Raw genomic sequence first — 18,130 nt, 5'->3', positions numbered from 1 at the left:
ATTAGACTTTTTCCTTTTTTTAACGGAGTTATCTTTGTTTGCCAAAAAAAAATAACACAACCACCTTATATCCCTCCTTATATGCGACTAAAAGTAGCTTTACTTTCTAATTGTGAGGGGTTACCTGGCTAAAGGTTTTCACACTCACTCTCAAACTATGGGCTCCCCTTACTCAAATTTCAAGTGTCATATATTGCCTATCCTACACCTACTATTCTAGGATTAGTGATGTTGAGCATCGTACATGACCCATCGTACATGACACATATGTTATTGGCAATACTAAACACATAAATAGTTAGAAATGGCAACCATTGTGGGCAAACTTAATGGAGGCTATACCACGTGGATTTTTTATACAGGTCTTCGACTAATCTACAGTAAACCCCACCCGTCATGCTCATGCTCATTCAATTACTCATATGCAATATAATTGCAAAAGCCATTAAGTATATAGCATCAATACTTACATACTATCCAAATTATGTGACCATAATCACACAATTTGTCATGATCTCATCCAATTCATATAACTACAATAATCATGCATTTTAGCATGTAAACCACATAACTAAATCATAGCTAGTCCAGGCCCACAGTTCACACTTCACATTATATAACGTCTTAATCAAATTGTTTATCCAACGACCATTTTTATAGACATACTATCATTTAGCAACGATAACATATTCATAGTTTCATAGTAAATCCATACTACACATTTAATGGCACAAATCCACATAACAATCTAAATGAGGTTGCAGACATAATTATATGTAATTATAAGGTTCTCGGTTTTCTCAACTCTTTGGTTTACCACACTAATAGTGTAAATTTGGATTTCAAAGCGAGCTTTCGACTAACTCAAGCTTCGGCATACTAGGCTCTATGCATAAAGTCAAAGAAACATTATTAATAACTAATCATTATTAATTATTTCTCAATTAAGGCATGATTTTCTACTAAGCATAATTAAGTCTATCTAACCCTAAAACTAATCTATATTAGTTTATTTAAGTCCCAATTAGCTTAATCATCATTGTCATTAGTTCCTAATAGCCTTAACTTAATTATTTAACATTACGGTTAACTTTAAAATTCTCATTTATGGCATTAATGGATATCAACCACTAAAACTTAGATATAAAAGCATTAATTATCAATCATAACCTCCATTAATACCCTAGAAGTTGATGCAACTCAACCCTGGGTTTGGATTTTCACTCCTATAGAAACAAAAAAGTTAGAAACGCATATAAAAAGGTAGAAGAAGAGTATCTAGGACTTACCCAATGCTAAGAATACTCCAAAACGCTTCAGAAACATCCCCAAGGGCAAACCTTAACTGAGCACACCACCTCTTTTCTCGATTTCTTTCTTGAAAATCTTCTCAAAATGCTATTAGATTGCATTTATGTGATTTTAAAATTCCAACGTGCTCACTGCGCCAAACAACCTAAAACAAGCAATTTAACTTAAGCTAAATTTTTGGATCCAATTCACCCTAGAGGCCTCTAAAGCCTTAACCTAAGTCCAATAGGCCTAAATGGCCATCTTAACCCAATTAATTAATTAAATCTCTAATTAATTAATTAATTAATTTAAATCCTTAAAAAAATTCTTGGATGTTACATAGATTAACCTCATGAAGCACTATAGAACTCGAATTTAGCTAGGAAGCAAGTGGTACTAGGGGATAATCTTTGAGTTCTCAAAAGTTTGAAGTAATTGAGAGAATCTATTTCGTGTTATTTGTTGTTAAAGTAATTATAGGTGTTTGTAAACTTGAATTTATATTTTTCTTTATATATAACTCTATGAATATATATTGTTTTCATTTTGAAAATATGCAAGTGTGACTTGTATATTGATAAAATATCAAACTTTGAAAGGACAAATAGTTGATAATTGATTATTTGAACTTCTTGAATTTTTGGAAAGAGCTTGATAACTATGAGTATGATGATATTATGATGTGCCATGTGATAATTAGTATGTGATATACTGGCATGATTATATTGATAGCAGGAGTTCGCCTTAATGGATAATAGTGAATTGTGTCCATGTGGATCATACTAACACTACAAGGCCTCTGTGTTTAATTCTTTACTTTACCTTTAAACCCCATCTAGTGAAGGTGGTAATTGGTGTAATAATACCCTTATGATCCTAACACTTAGCCAAAACTACCAAAGTAATCGTGGGACTAGCTTAAACAGATTATCCAAAATCTCCTTTTGTAAAACAAGTTATCTATAATTAATATGAATAACCGTAAAAGTTATGAAAATGGGATCTCAAGTTTTTAATCCTTAAAAACATGGTTAAACCAAATAGAACAATTACAAATCATATTTTAAATATTTGCAAAAGCATGGGCTATTAATTTATACTTAAATAATTAAAAATAGGTTAAAAATACCAAGAAAGGAAAAATAAAGGAGTAGTTTGTAGCATACTAAAACATATCATGGTTTATCTTTGCTGTGCCATACACTGTGGCCCATTGTATAGAATTTGATAATAGAGAGTTGTCATTAGATAGCACAAGAGCCAACTTTCAACATATTCCATTTCTATGTTTGACATCTAATTGAGGTAGTCAAGGTGTTTATAGAAAATTCTTTATACAAACTATCTAATGGCATAGCTTTCAATTTCAAATGATTTCACATCAAAAAGTTAGATATCCAAGTATATTTTAATCACTTTTTTACACTTTATCATATCAAGGGTGTCCAAAACAAAACTTATGTGCCAAAAGCCACATCTAACACTTATACCACATTCAATGAACTTATGATTTCTTGTGCAACATACCATAATAATAACAAAACGCATAATTCCCATTTTAAATCCTCAACACATGGCAACATCACTATTTTCATATTTTCATAACACATTGATGAGAGACTTTTACTTTTAACATATTATAAACCAAAACATGCATTGACACACTTTCTTTTCTTGTCAATTAATAATTATATTAATCCATTCAATTTTTTATTCTACATAGCTATCATTTTCTATAAAACCAAAACATGGAGATTTGGTGAATTTACAATTAAACATCTTATATTAATAAGACAATCTCATGTTTTCATAATACATAATCAAATTTTTCTCATAGTAACTTTTACTTATAACATATTTAAAACTAAAAGTTCATTGTTTTATGAATTTACAATTATAATTTAAACTTTTATAACATTACAAAATTCATCTCTACTCATTGGGTAGATTAAAGTCTCAAGAGTGTGTCGTCTACTTGTGTAGAACATAGAATTTATGTGTAACCAAGATCTTTCTTAAAATTCTATCAAAATCTATATATCTATACATTCACCTGCAAGATTATAACTATTTAATTTTCTCACAAATGGGTTTGTCGATGATGAGGATAATGGAATGGATTGTACCAACACTGGAATGGGTTATATTACTTCAATTTTCTTCACTTTACTTCAATTAATCAATAGGATAATAACTTACATGTCTGAATGTTAGAAAAAATGTCTTAAACTTATTACAGGGTGAGGTTTGACCATGTTAAAGGGATGAAACACAGTTTCTGCACACAAAGGTTTTCATTTTTCAAATCAAGGGTATTTTCATCATTTGAGGTTCAAAGTTAATTTCAATTTAATCTTGGAGACTTCAGATAAAATTAAAAATGTATTATCAACTGCAAATTTACTTCTTCCAATGCGGGTTTTTTTGGCACAAATTCCTATGCGGTTCGCACTAACACTTGGGGCCCACTCAATCGGCCACAAAACGCATAGCATAGGCGTGCGCTGCTGGTGCCGACTACCGAGTGCCAAAACCCTAACCCCAAACAAAGCAGCCGCTGATGCGTGACTATAAAAACGGACCAGCTGAGCGCCTTCGTTCAACCGCTTGCTTCCCAAAACCCTAAAACTCAACGAGCGTTGGGTTTTTCTTTTCAAGCTTCTCTGCACCGTCTTTGTTTCTGAAACTCCGTTGGTTTCTTCTTTTGCGTTACTAAGATGGGCAAATCCAGCAAGAAATCAGCTCCCAAGGTATGGTTCTGGCTCATTGTTTTGGACCTTGTGGCATTAATTTTTTCATTCGCGTACATGTATAAGATATTAGTTTCTTTGTTTTTCAGGTTGACCCTGCTCCGGCTGTTGTTCCGCCTTTGAAGTCTGCAAAGAAAGGTACGAGTTTTTAGTTTGTTCTGCTGTCATGATTCGACTTTCGTTTACCGTGTTATATATTTGTACGTAAGATTTGTTGTTTGCCGCTGGGTTCTCGTGACTCGGGTATTCCCCCAATTCTAGTCCTGGTTTGTTGTCTAATATACTCTTTGTCTTCCATTGGGTAGACAAAGTTGCTTCTGCTTTTGCTGTTATGGTCATTGTGGATTTTGCTGGTGATAATATAACATATTACTTGATTGTTTGTACGCGCCGCAGAGAGGTTTACTGGCGTAGAATTTAACCTAATGATTGCTTTGGTTATTATAAATTCAATGTGACTTCTCCTGGTAGAGACTTTATGGTTGCGTTTTGGGTATTCAATTTTTGGGTTGTTTTATTTCACCGTTATTGAAGGCAAGAGGGAAGCTGAGGATGAACTTGAGAAGCACGTGAGTGCAAAGAAGCAGAAGAGAGATGAAGTTGCTGAGAAGAAGAATGCCAAGGTGCAGAAAAACAAGAAGGAAAGTAGTTCAGATGATTCCTCTTCATCAGATTCTGAGGAAGACAAGGTATCTGCTTTGATTATTCTATTTCTTTTTTTTGGGCTATTTTTGGCCTTTGCCTCTATTGTTTTATGTTATTTTTTTCTTGGGGTCCAGAAAACAGCCCCAAAAGCTGTTCTTCCATCGAAGACACAACTTTCTAAGAATGGTGCTCTAAGTGGCCGGGTGAACAAAGGCAAGCCAGCTAGTAGTTCCAGTTCTTCTGAATCCTCTGACGATGAGTCCGACAGTGATGATGTGAGTAAAAGTTACAGGGGAAGATTCAAATAGTGAATAATTCATCATTATTGGTGGATGATTTGAAGCTAGTAGGAATATCTGAAAGTTCTCAACTTATAGAGTTTTTTGGACATTGTTTTAGGCTGGAAAAACCAAGGTAGCCTCTGCTGCTGGCAAGAATGGAGCTCTGACAAAGAAGAAAGTTGAGTCTAGTGACAGCTCTGATACTGATAGCAGCTCAGATGAAGAAAATGTAAATTTACTATTTTGTCATTTAGTCTCACTGATTTTTGTCAGATGCCTTATTTTATCAATGTTTGGGTGATGAATTTCAGGATGTGAGAACTAAAGTTGCCCCGCTATCCAAAAAGGTACCTGTTTCTGCCACTAAGAAAGTTGAATCAGACTCGGAATCTGACAGCAGCTCTGATGAGGATGATGTAAATGCTGAACTACTAACTTCCCTACAATATCATTCTATTCTGAATGCAACTCTTTAATATCTTAGCTTGCTGTTAAAATTCCAGGTCCCTACTAAATCATCCAAGAAGTTGTTGGCTGCTCCTGCTGCAGGTAAAAGTATGCCTGCCAAAAAAATTGGGTCAAGTGATGACACAGCCTCAGATAGTAGCTCAGATGATGATGTAGGCCCTATTTTTGATATTGTCTGATGGTCTTAGTTATTTTGATTTCCCCATAATGAAATATTGGTATGGTCTATAGGATCTAACGACAAGGGTACCTGCTGCATCAAAGAAGTTGCCTGCTACAGCAGTTCCTTCAAAGAAAAAAGTTGAGAGCAGTGAAAGCACCGATGATGAATCAAGTGAGAGCTCTGATGAAGATAATGTAATATTTGGGTTCACTGCTGTAAACTTTTTTCTTTGTGAATTTTGGATGTACTTTTGAACCGATCATATATGAAATGCTTAATGTTTAATTGAAGGGTATGAAGTCTTCTGTCAAAGCAGTTCCCAAGCCTTCCAATACTCGAAAGAAGGCTGAATCAAGTGAGAGCTCAGATTCTGATAGCAGTAGCTCTGAGGAAGACACCAAAAATGTAAATTTTTTATCGTCTATTTTCATATTAAATTATGTCATAATTTTCACCTCACTTTGGTGATGGCATGTAAGTTATTTAATAGTTCTGTCACAAACTTTCTTTGGTTGGATTAGAAAAAAGGATCCAACATTGCTTCCAATAAGAAGCCAGAAAGGGCTTCTGAGAAGATTTCCAAGTTAAAGGAAAGTTCTGATGAGACTGATTCTGATGACGAGGAGGTAAGTACTTCATTATTTCTATATTTCCCGTTGCATCTTTAAGCTTCAAAGTGTTACAAATTTGATTTGTTCATGTTTGTGCATCTACAGGAGTCCTCTGACAGTGATTCTGAGGATGAGAAGGTTTGTCTAATCTTTTTGTTGGAATAATGTTATGTTATAGTTGACATGTTACTCTTTGTTTGAGCATTTTATTTATTAGGGAAATTTAAACGAACTGTCTCAACCTGATCCATGTTTATGTTGTAGAAAACTGTTCCTAAGGCTAGTGCTAAAGCAGCTGCTGCAGTGAAGACAGCTAAAGGGGAACCTAGTGAAAGTTCATCTGAAGATGACTCTTCAGAAGATGAGGTATAGAAGAGCATATAAAAATTTGGAGTTTTCCGCTTCAGCCCAAATTGTTGAATATACTTGAATGCCATGCTTTAGAGTTACTCACTTTTCCGAGTTTTCCCTGAGGGAAATTGCTGTTACAAGTTTCAACATTTGTCAATTTTTAATAATATTAATTAATAATTAATTAATTGGTTCATTATTTATTTATTTTTGGCAGAAAACTGCGCCCCAGGCTCATATCAAAGCATCTGCTGGTGTGAAGACAGTTAAAAAGGAGTCTAGTGATAGCTCATCTGAAGATGACTCTTCTGAAGATGAGGTATGGAACAGCGTACATGCATGGTTGGGGTTTTGAACATATGTGATGCTGTGTTTTATAGTTGTCCCTAATGTAACTTTCTATTTATAAGGTTGCACATTTGATAATCAGTAATAGCACTGTCTGATTCTTTATATTGCGAGTTAACAAATTATGAAAAATGCTAATTTTTAGGATAAGATGGATGTTGATGAAGAAAGCGAGGAGGAGCCACCAAAGAAAAAGGTAAGGGCTTTGTTTTGTAGATCTTTTGCTGCAGAACTATCCCTCATGTTTTTATTTTCTTTTTTCATTTTTTTTAATTCTGAATCTTATGTTTCCTCAAAGCTCTAAAACTGTTGAAAAGGATGGTTCTAGTCTGTCATGCGTATCATGGTTTATTTGCTGTGAAGTTTTAATTTCTCAAGTTTATTTTTCTAGTCTCAAAAAGTTTCAAAGGAAAGCAATGAAAATTCAGAGAGCTCAGATGATAGCGAAGATGATGATGATGAGACACCTTCCAAGACTCGGAAATATGTTAGCACATACCACTCACTTGGTTATTCTTTATTCCATTTAAACTGTAATTCCCTTGAGTACTTGCTTACCGGTTGTAAAACAGGCTAAGGATTTGGAGATGGTTGATGCTGCATCGGCAAAGTCAAATGGAAAGAAAACTGTGTGCTCTTTATACCTTTTCATTTGCTTTTCTGCAACAATAATGTTTTATCAGTTATGTGATTTTTTGTTTTGTAAAATTTTGCAGCCTAGCACCCCTGCTACTCCAAAAGTACAGAATGTGGCATCAAAGTCACTATTTGTTGGAAATTTGTCATTTAAAGTATCACGGGCTGATGTGTACGTATTTTTACTGTACCTGTCCTAGGCGGGAATTTTCTGTATGTTTTTTGATCTCACAATTCAAAATTATTCAGGGAAGACTTCTTTAAAGATTGTGGAGAAGTGGTTGATGTCCGTTTGGCCTCAGATGAAAATGGGAGATTTAAAGGTTTTGGGCATGTCGAATTTGCCACAGAAGAAGCCGCACAAAATGTAAGCATTTACTGGCTGACTGACAAATCACTTCAGAACTTGTCACATAGCTTTGAATCTGTGACAGTTGTGCGCTTGTTAGTTACCATTGACAAAGGCAATATGCATTGAACCCAAACTCTGTATTTGGCTTTATTGATGTTCTCTGACCTTTGAGTCAGATATTTTGAGGATGATATCTTTATTTGTTATAAATAATTTGTCGAGTCTAGAAATAGAAATGCTCTTAGAAATTAATGTTGGTCGTGTAAACTAATCTTCTTGTTACTATTTACACTGTACTTTAAATTCATATTCCCAGATGTGCTTCTATTTCTCTGGGAATTTTTTTAATAAAAAGCTATCATGTTTTGTTCGTTAATTGGTTTCTATATTTTCACTGACCTAGAATGTGTTGGTTCCCTTGGGTATGGAAATATTTTTCAATATTTTCAACTTTTAAGGTGTCGAAAATGTATCATTGATGTGGCTTGTTTTCTTAAGATGGATTTGTAGGTAGGTTTGTGATCCTATGGTATATTCGTGGATGTCACATTTGGATGCTATCCTAGAAACACCAGTAGGGGTGTATTTGTAGAATCTTAATTTTCATTAATAAGAAATGGTGGTGTGGACTGATAATATTCAATCAATGTGGTAGATTGTTTTATGTGTGCCTGTTTGGCTGACTTGCTATGCCTCTATCTTGCATCGTCTGATGTTCATTCATGTGTGCAAAAGTCTGCCTTTTTATTTGTTTATAACTTCTGTTCGACTGAATAATCCATTTCTCTGTTCGTAGGCCCTTGAGTTGAATGGGGAAGAATTGCTTCAGCGTCCTGTCAGACTTGATTTGGCTCGTGAAAGGGGAGCCTATACCCCTTCTAGCGGGTATTCAAGTGTTATTTGTGCTTGATTCAACCCCCACCTTAAGTTTCTTTTCCTGACCATGAGGTATTTTGGTGTCATTCTTGTCTATGAATGTAGCAACTTTAGCAATGCATTCCAGAAAGGAGGACAAGCTCAAGTGCATACAATATTTATCAAGGGTTTTGATGCATCCCAAGGGGAAGATGTGGTACATTTACTTTATTATTCATTTATTCTGCATACTGACTTGTGCTTCAGTTCCCACGCCAGAATTGCTTTAAACCCTTTATTTGCATAATTCAATGGTGTGAATTTTTTTATTAGCTGTTGATTTCATCAACTCTGTACTTTCAGATTAAAACAAACCTCAAAGAGCATTTCAGTTGTGGAGAGATTACAAGGATATCAATTCCTAAAGATTATGATAGTGGAGCTGTCAAGGGGTAATTTGCTTTGTCATTTACAATTACCATTGGATATTTTTTTTATTCCAATTCACTATACAAGTATTCATTAAGCATTTGCTTATTTTGAAGTTATAAGCTATAGAAAACTGTCTTTCCTTTCATGTTTTGTACCCTCTTAAAAGTAAATTCAAACAGATGAAAGGTATATCTTATCCAGTGTGGCCTTTTTTTAAGTGCTTATTTTTATCTTGCTTTTATTTCAAGTAATCGGCATTTGGCAATTGAAGGACCCCTTTTGAGATTGTGTATATAGCCTTTCATTACAATGTGATTTTCATCTATTGGTCCTTGAAATGTACTAACTTGCATTGGTTCTTTGATGCATGGGTGAATCCTAGATTTTAAGAAAAACGAGTTGTACTTGATACATGTCAAATCTTTTTGCCCAGTCTTTAATTGTGTGAATTGTAGGTATGCCTACATTGATTTCAAGGATGTTGATGCCTTCAACAAAGCGCTAGAATTGAATGGTAGTGAGCTTGGAGGTGGTTATTATTTGACAGTTGATGAGGCAAAACCTCGAGTTGATAATCAAGGTGCAAGTGGTGGTAGAGGTGGTGGAAGGAGTGGTGGTAGAGGCGGAAGAGGTGGCGGCGGGCAATTTGGTGGAAGAGGTGGTGGCGGTCAATTTGGTGGAAGAGGTGGCAGAGGTGGTCGCGGAAGAGGTGGTGGTGGCAGGGGGCGTGGTACGCCCAATAGACCAAGTCTTGCTGCTGCAGGCACAGGTAAGATGCATGTCATCTATTTCTTGATCAAATTACCTTCAAGCTCTTCCTATTGGTATTTAGAAGTTCGTGTGCCCATCTTCGTACATTGAAGAGTTACGTCGTTTTGTCCATTTATGCATTGTCATGCTGCAGTTTTTTTCGATTTATACCCAGATCAACGAATTGTTTATCAACATGATCAGCACTAGTTGTGTTGATGTGAAAACTAATTTTCACGTTCATTTTCTGCTTGAATCAGGGACAAAGACCACATTCGAGGACGATGATTAAAGGAACGGTTACTGAGAATTTTCTGTTCTATATTTATTACGTTCCTTGCTCCAGTTTTGGTAATTGGTTGTACTTTCATACTTTGTTTGACTACCGTATTCTTGAAGCTCCCGAGCCCTGCAGTTTTGTTCCTGAGGAATAGATACTCAATCTAATGTTTTCAAGGATATAATGAGTATATATCATTATTATTATTATTATTCAGGGGATTAAGATTGCTATATTTGTCTATTCTCGTACTTTTGACACTCAAACCGGAAAAAGAAATCTTGAGTAGAACTTGCATGAAATGTTTCTTAAATAAGCTTAATTTAATATTAAATTAAATATTAAAATTTTTATAAAATTATAAATATAAATTTAAAAATTTAATCTGTGCAGAGTACTTTGATAGAGAATTAGATTGAAGTTTAATATAAAAAAATTAATTATTACAAGATTTAATGATAATTAAAATAAAATTTATAGTTTAATTGGTAATAAATTTTATAGTAATTGTTTTTACGTGAGATCAGATGTAATTCTTCCGTTTTAATAGTAAATTGAATCTTTTAAATTAAATTTAAATTATATTAAAAATAAAAAGTTTGTTAAAATTATTTCATAATTTTTATGAATTTTTATTTAATAAATATAATAAAAAATATATAATAATATTTTAAATTTGAACTTTTTATTTTAAAATTTAGATGGTTTAGATGTGAAATGAGTAGGAAAATTGATAACGGACGGTGACACTTTCATACGTACACTTCATTGCATGGAATATAAAATTCACAACCTCTATTTGAAGTGGATGTCAGGTGCTGTTAAGTCGAGAGGAACGAGGAATCTCATCAAATATTGTTTACCTGTCGAGTAGGAATCGCATCAAATGTGGCAACGCCACCCAACCCAGCACCATATATCAAACAATCGTCACCATTGAAAGGAGCAGCAGATGTATGCGGCCAGGCTTTATTATTATTGTCAGCATAGAAAAGAAGGGATGAATAAAAAATTGTTGAGGTTCTCGCTGGGGCAGCGTTTCCACTACACCACCAAACCTTCCCATTCATGATATTAGGTCTTTGTGCTTTGCTGCCATTATTTTTTAATGCAAGGTCACACAGATATTCCGTGCAATAAAAATATAAAAATCAAGTCATGCCAAATGCCATAAATCTTAAAGATGGATGTTAAAATATAACAAGATCTAGATCATTTGATCGAAGGTTATGATTTAGTTTTTCATGATAAAATTTTTAACTTTTTTAATAGTTTTTGAAAAAGGGTGACTATTAGAGAAATTATGTTGAATGAGAGAGAGAAAAATCAAAATAAATATTGATTTTAGTGAATCATGTATTCTAATGAAGATGAAACCCTTCTAAAAATACTCAAAAGTTCAACTGTAATACTAGGTTAGTAACCAAACTAGTTTGAGAATCTCTTAATCTAATTCTTTTTGTTGTGTCCCATGTAAGTTGTAATTTCACTGGATTTGACAAAAACATTAATGTCAAGTTGAACCCAACCTGATTGTCATTATGCATTTGTACTAACCAATCTCTTGACTATTTTCTTATTAGCTATGAATGTGTCTTCCTATCCAAAAAAAAAAAAAAATCATGTTTGGGGTACCATCATCACAAATTGCATGTTCAGTACATGAAAAAATATTTTTAGAAACAAAATGAGATTATTTTTTTTCATTTTTTTTAGAAAATACTTTTTTAGTTACGAAACATTGCATTAATAAGAGCACTTTCTTAATGAAAATTTAAATCTTAATTCATTACATTATGATGAACCAGGCTCTTATACTAGATTAAACTCTCTTAATTGTCTTTCCACTACTATAATTTTTTGTGTTAAGTTGTTCGTGTCAAAATTGTAAGCTTTATTTATTGGAAATTGAAAATCTCAACTATTTTCACATTAGTCTAATCTATATGTCATATAATTTTTTTTTGTGAGGCAGAATATAATTTTCAATGTAAATAATTAAAGGAATGTTAAAAAAAACTAACTCACATTTTTGGATGTAGTTATCTAGCTCTTATGTCTAGAACCGAAGGGAGTGTTTATTTTATATAAATAGTCAATTATGATTTGTTTCATCCGAAGTTTGAATTCTTTTGGTTAATATCATCAATCATCAATTCACAAAATATAAAAATGTAAGCTTATTTCACACTCTTAATTATTTAATAAAAAGGCACTCTTAATTATAACTTATTAACAATTCCATTCCACTTATTTATTAAACTGTGTGGGAGATTTACTTCCTTTTTTTTTTTTATAAATACTACCACTATACAAAATATTGAAGATCTGTCATATTAAATGATTCTCACATATTTCTTTTCACTAAAAAAAGTCGATAGTCAGCAAATAAGTTTTGGTCGCCAGAAAAATAAGTTTGATACGTTTAATTATATCCATAAAATATTTTATTTTTAAACCCAACCAATGCATCTATAATGATTTGGTCATAGATAAGTGAAATGATACATGCTAATACTTTTCTTGTTGTACTTATATACTTTTCTTATGGCTACGGATACAGTTGAACATTAACTTTTTATTACTGTCGTTAGAATCAAAAGTTTCTAAATGGTAAATATAGATTTTATTTGACAAAAAATCATTGGAACAGCCGCTTGAGCAACCTGACCCGTTGAAGTCAATGTCCCCGTTTCTACCCATCTCCAGGAGTGCATGCGTCAAAACTCTATCGCAGAGACTGAGCGGGGAGACGAAAACATCGGAGGAAGAAGAAGAAGAGAGCATATAACTAATCATGTCAGAGTCCAATGCAATGGCCAATGGGCTGGCCGGTGCAGGCGGTGGCATCATTGCTCAAATCATAACTTATCCTCTTCAAACGGTACCCTACCCCTTTGCTTCTCCTTCCCTCCCTCTCCCCCTTATCAAATTCAATTTCCATTGCAGGTAAATACTCGCCAGCAAACCGAGAGAACGCTCAAGGGCAAGAAGCTGGGCCTTCCTCATTCCCCTAACACGCTTCTTCAGATCCTCCAGGTACAAATTTTGTTCTTTCTCTTTCATGTCTTGCTTCTTTTTCACTTATTCGGTGTTTACTGATTATATTATGATTATGAATCGTTATTAGGTTGTTAGAAGCGAGGGTTGGGGCGGGCTATACAGTGGCCTCAAGCCTTCTCTCCTTGGTACCGCTGCTTCTCAGGTCAGGTCCCTCAGCTTGTTACTCCTCTTTGTCCGTAAAATAGCTTGATGCAGTTTTTGCCGCGTATTGAACTGATGTAATGAATTTCTGCTATCAGTTAATGCTTCCTCAATCTAACAACATGAACCCACTCAATGTGTCATTTCTCTGGGATTTCTAGCATCCTTAGCGTCAATTTTAACTACGTCTCCATCTATTCAGCTATGACGGGCATAATAGAATAGTATTCAGGCTCTTATGTATGCTTTTTATTGGCCTTTTGGCTATGATCTAAATAATCTTTTTTGAATTGCTACCAGGGCATTTACTACTATTTTTATCAAATTTTTAAAAATAAGGCTGTGGCCATTGCTGCTGCCCGTAAAGTCAAAGGACGTGGAGATGGTACTGTTGGCATGCTTGGTTGGCTTGTTGTGGCTGCTATTGCTGGGTGACTATCCATATGCCACATCCATTTAAATGTTGCATTTCTCAAAAAATGCTCTCTCTCTCTCTCTACATGCGCGCGCGCGCGCGCCCCTTTTATATGTGACAGTTAACCTGACTCAGGAGGACAGTCAGTTCATTTACCTTTACTCTTAGCCTACAGTAAACAGTTCACAATTGATTGATTTTGTTTTCCAATTGTTTGGTTGTGCAGGTCCTTGAATGTTTTGTTTACAAACCCACTATGGGTTATAGTGACTCGCATGCAGGTGCTTTTTTATGCCACCTAGTTCTGAGACTAATTTGTTTTTTTTTTATTGCTGGTAAAATGACATCCTTGTTACTTTGTACCTGCATTTATCTATCGATTTTTGGTCTTTTACAAGCAAATAAGCTAATATACTTTCACTCTTACGAAGGGTATAAAATGCTGCACATGCCTTAGAGAGTGAAGTTTTATGGTTTGGATCCTGTTGATTTTTCAAAACATTTTTAAAATTGGATCTTGATTGGATGGATGCACAAGTTTTCAAGCCACTCTGAGCATGGACAGGATTTTTTCCTGCGGAACGTTAATATATTTATTATGGAAGTTATAACAAAGGAGAAGAAGCCAAAAGAGATGTTTAGATTGCTGTGGTTTCCTTTTAAGCATATTGTGCGTGACGTTTTTTTTGGTTTTAGACACATACTCAAGCAGAAAGAAAAATTATGGAGGGAAAGAAAGAAGCTTTGCGCAGAGAAGCATCAGAAAGCAGTTCTGCCGGTTCAACATTACAAGACAAATTAGCTGAACTGGAATCTATAAAACCTCAACCATATGGAACTCTACATGCAGTTAGTCCCTAGCTTCTTCTTCAACTTTATTCCGGGGTTTTAGTCTTCTATTGATTAAAGCATGGACTCTTTTTCTATCTTTCTTCTCCTTTTCTTTCAATCTCTCACCACTTTCATACATACTGTAATATAAATTGGCTCTCCATGTCTTGAAGAATGATTATTCTAGCTTTCCTGCTTGCAAGAACAACTTCAATGCTTAGAATTTTTTTTCCCTATGTTTTTCTTGATCTGGCACTAGTCAACTTTTTTCTTTTCGTCCCCCCCACCCCACATTTCCCTCACGGGTGCCTTTTCAATTTTGGATGCTCCATGATCTATGTTGCAAACAGAAAATAACTTTGATTTACCCCCTGACATACATAATTGCACTTCATTCTAATAAAAACACATTATTTTTAGGGCTGTGGTTCAATTTTGAAGGATAGTTCTTGTAGTTATAAAATCTAGTTATAAAATCATTGCCTTTCCAAACTCAAGCCATTTTTCTTCTGTTTATGCTGACACCAATTTTTGTTTTGGATGAAAGGCAAATGAAATCTATAGTGAAGCAAGTATCGCTGGATTTTGGAAGGGTGTCATCCCTTCTTTGATTATGGTGAGCCTCATCTTTATTTTGATGTGTTAAGTTCAATTGTGATGTTTGAAATCGCCTTATAAATAGGAAATCTCATTCTAGGTGTGCAATCCCTCAATCCAATTTATGATTTATGAGAGCTCGTTAAAGCATTTAAAGGCAAAACGCACGGCTAAGAATCAGGGGAATAAAAATGTAACTGCTTTTGAGGTATGTATCGGATATAGTAACTGCTTTAGTGCTCTGCATTTGGGGTTTTTTTATAGGAGTCACTATATCTGATTTGTAAACAAATGGGAGAGCTCTAGTGCTCTTAAATTTCATAAGGCTTTTGTATTTTGTCCCGTTTTGAGGTTTTCTTGTCATTTGTGGTTTGAGGACATCTTATCCTCTAATAAGTTGTGTTATTATCCCTAAAAAAATTTCTTCTAAACAAGTCAGAGTACTTTTAGATGACTGAAGTTTAAAGCAATGTTTACAACCACCTTTTAATTGATTGTCACTTGTTCTGTATATTTCGGCTTGTGCTTATTTGCAAACATCATCTTGTCTTTTATTAAGGTCTTTTTGCTGGGAGCCCTTGCAAAACTTGGAGCAACGGTCTCAACATATCCCTTGTTGGTTGTTAAGGTAAATTCACCCACTGTTCTTTTATTTTCCTTTTTAATTATAATTTTGTGTTAAAGATGCTGGATAAAGTGCAGCTCATCCTCATTAACATCTCCAAAGAAACTGTACCCTCTATGAATATTGGTCTATAGCTTATGAGTCTATTTCTAAAATGAACAATTCCTGAACTTGATAAACTTATCTTTAAACTAAGTGATTTTGGATGAATGCTCTAAACTCGTTCATTTGCAACTAGAGTTCATTCTCTTGCAATTTTGCTTTCAATAATCGTATTTTGTTGAGTATTCAACACAAGAACTTGTAGACAGGCATACGTAAATATCAACACATTTGACTAATGCTGTTCTCTACCAGTCAGCAAAGGCACAGGCGTAAGCACGTATGCACATTAGCCACTTTCTTATATATGTCTGATGTTTCTTATTGCTTCATATATTCTCACTTTCAGTCAAGGCTTCAAGCCAAACAAGAGATTGGTGGAAGTAGCTCGTTAAGATACTCAGGTTCGCGTTTAGAAAGATTCATGAATTGCTTGAATTTGTCTTTGAATTATTAAAATCTCGAGTATCCCTATTCTTATCTGACAGACGGCCATCACTTTGTTTCAATTATTTTATGGATGTGACATCATCATCCGTGCCACTTGAACTTTTGTCAGTTGCTGTTGTAAAGTTGTCAGAGTTCACTTGGCTGATGCTTGGTGCCACACGTTTTCAAAATTTGCTGTTACACTAAGACGATCGCGTATTCTGCTTGACTTGTTTTGTGAAGCTTCTGAACCTTTAAAACAGAATGATTTCATTGTGAAGAAGGATTAATTTGTCGCAGCTAATTAATTTTATTATCTGGTTAATTCTGGTATAGCCAGCCAAAACCTTTTCTGCTTTCCTTTCTGATGATATTGATGGACCTTTGGCATAAAGTGTAAACATACGCAGAGGAATAAGGGAAGGGTTGGTTGTGAGGAGGGTTTGTAAATTGAGAGCAAGCAGGGGACACATGTCATTATTAAAGTGGGTGTTATAAGGAAGACGACTTATAAGGAAGGATTGAAGGAAGAGTGGGCAGGGGTCAAGGGAAAGTTAAGGGTTGGATTTGGAAGATGGCTAGCATCTCAAACATGCATTGTTTTATCTACTCCGCATATTTTTTATGTTTCTGTACAAGTGTCTCGGCCATTGTTGCGATTTGCCTCTGCTTTTTGGTTAATGTTCTCATTGAAGAAATAAAATAATTGGCTGCCAGCCTGTGGGTGTTTCTTTTCCTTGGAATCATGTAGTAAAGTCATCTTCTTTGAACTTGTCTGAGTATTTGGTTGCCTAAATGTATTCCTTTCTTGTAATAATTCTGTAAACGTAGGTACTTTTGATGCAATACTTAAAATTATCCGTTACGAGGGATTACCTGGATTTTACAAGGGGATGAGCACAAAGATAGTACAGAGTGTTTTTGCTGCTTCTGTTCTATTCATGGTCAAGGAGGAACTTGTTAAGGCTTACATGGTGTTGGCAGATAAGAGCAAGACACTTGTCTTAAAAAGTTGAGTAACCGAGTTCATAACCCATATGGAAGGCAAATCTGTGCATTGTACAAATAATGGGACCACGCAGGCCTGGATGAGCCATCTTCTTGGCACTCAACTGTGGGCATGTGATCTGTAATTGTCCTAAAATTGTGAATACCAGGAGAAGGGGAAAAAAAAAAAAATCGAGAGTCAATTGGAGAACGTTACCTGCTTGGTAAAATTAGAATGAGAAGATAAGGATTTTAATTATTTGAACATGCTTTTATTGTTTGATGTAATTGTGAATTTATAATTATTTAATTTGAATAATTAATAAATTAGAGTTTGTTTTTTATTTTTAGTATTTAAATAATTATTATTTTTTATATTTTAATCATTTTGTCATCTAAATATGCTTTATTTTGGAGAATATGTGCAATTATTTAAATAGGATAATTGAGGAACTTAAAAAAAAAAATTCTCGGGAGTGATTATTTACTTTTAGAATTATTTGCTGGCCACTTTTATCTTGTTGATTCATGTCCTTAAATTTACAGAGCGACTTCAAATTATGGGCAAGCTAATTGGCATTGTAATAAAATTAAGGAAAAGATGGGCATCTTGCCCCGTATCATACCAAAAAATTAAGTGTCCTCGTGCGTCTTGGGTTGAAATATTTATTTGTTGATTTACATTAATTAATAAGCTCAGACAAATTAGTTTTTATAATTTTGTA

At 34.4% G+C, this 18,130-nt stretch overlaps 2 protein-coding genes across 7 annotated transcripts; both read left to right on the top strand.

The window, feature by feature from the left end:
- Positions 1-3,830: 3,830 nt before the first annotated feature.
- On the top strand, positions 3,831-11,262 carry LOC129321870 (nucleolin 2). Of its 5 annotated transcripts, none has more exons than XR_008596131.1 (24): positions 3,831-4,043; positions 4,133-4,181; positions 4,578-4,732; positions 4,823-4,963; positions 5,088-5,198; positions 5,281-5,385; positions 5,473-5,589; positions 5,669-5,794; positions 5,892-6,005; positions 6,122-6,226; positions 6,317-6,349; positions 6,476-6,577; positions 6,780-6,881; positions 7,056-7,106; positions 7,302-7,397; positions 7,483-7,539; positions 7,627-7,718; positions 7,796-7,913; positions 8,695-8,783; positions 8,880-8,970; positions 9,117-9,205; positions 9,641-9,954; positions 10,196-10,286; positions 11,090-11,262. XR_008596131.1 is itself a non-coding variant. In XM_054967801.1 (23 exons), exons 1-23 carry the CDS (start codon positions 4,011-4,013, stop codon positions 10,225-10,227), a joined length of 2,313 nt encoding a protein of 770 aa, XP_054823776.1. In that variant the 5' UTR covers positions 3,831-4,010; the 3' UTR covers positions 10,228-10,427. The 5 variants fall into 5 exon arrangements, 2 of the variants coding, with proteins under 2 accessions (XP_054823776.1, XP_054823775.1); XR_008596129.1 differs by having other exon boundaries at positions 11,031-11,262; XR_008596130.1 differs by having other exon boundaries at positions 11,021-11,262.
- Positions 11,263-12,958: 1,696 nt separating this feature from the next.
- On the top strand, positions 12,959-17,749 carry LOC129321872 (peroxisomal nicotinamide adenine dinucleotide carrier-like). Of its 2 annotated transcripts, XM_054967802.1 has the most exons (11): positions 12,959-13,099; positions 13,165-13,254; positions 13,346-13,420; positions 13,720-13,850; positions 14,061-14,115; positions 14,531-14,683; positions 15,213-15,281; positions 15,363-15,470; positions 15,822-15,890; positions 16,339-16,393; positions 17,250-17,749. In XM_054967802.1, the coding sequence occupies exons 1-11, from the start codon at positions 13,013-13,015 to the stop codon at positions 17,432-17,434; spliced, it is 1,077 nt and encodes a 358-aa protein (XP_054823777.1). In that variant the 5' UTR covers positions 12,959-13,012; the 3' UTR covers positions 17,435-17,749. The 2 variants fall into 2 exon arrangements, with proteins under 2 accessions (XP_054823777.1, XP_054823778.1); XM_054967803.1 differs by lacking the exon at positions 15,363-15,470.
- The last annotated feature ends 381 nt before the right edge of the window (positions 17,750-18,130 follow it).

The sequence above is a fragment of the Prosopis cineraria genome, unplaced genomic scaffold (genome assembly GCF_029017545.1).
Source record: "Prosopis cineraria cultivar Desert tree isolate PC_DT_omini unplaced genomic scaffold, ASM2901754v1 PC10, whole genome shotgun sequence".
NCBI lineage: Eukaryota > Viridiplantae > Streptophyta > Magnoliopsida > Fabales > Fabaceae > Prosopis > Prosopis cineraria.
This window is presented reverse-complemented; position numbering and strand designations above follow the sequence as displayed.

Bases quoted from the DNA above. Each gene is read 5' to 3' on its own strand.
- LOC129321870 (XM_054967800.1), top strand. From the start codon at position 4,011: ATGGGCAAATCCAGCAAGAAATCAGCTCCCAAG. The intron at 5,199-5,280 runs GTAAATTTACTA...GATGAATTTCAG, and splicing joins GCAGCTCAGATGAAGAAAAT to GATGTGAGAACTAAAGTTGC. The intron at 5,590-5,668 runs GTAGGCCCTATT...TATGGTCTATAG, and splicing joins ATAGTAGCTCAGATGATGAT to GATCTAACGACAAGGGTACC.
- LOC129321872 (XM_054967802.1), top strand. From the start codon at position 13,013: ATGTCAGAGTCCAATGCAATGGCCAATGGGCTGGCCGGTGCAGGCGGT. The intron at 14,684-15,212 runs GTTAGTCCCTAG...TTTGGATGAAAG, and splicing joins CATATGGAACTCTACATGCA to GCAAATGAAATCTATAGTGA. The intron at 15,282-15,362 runs GTGAGCCTCATC...ATCTCATTCTAG, and splicing joins TCATCCCTTCTTTGATTATG to GTGTGCAATCCCTCAATCCA.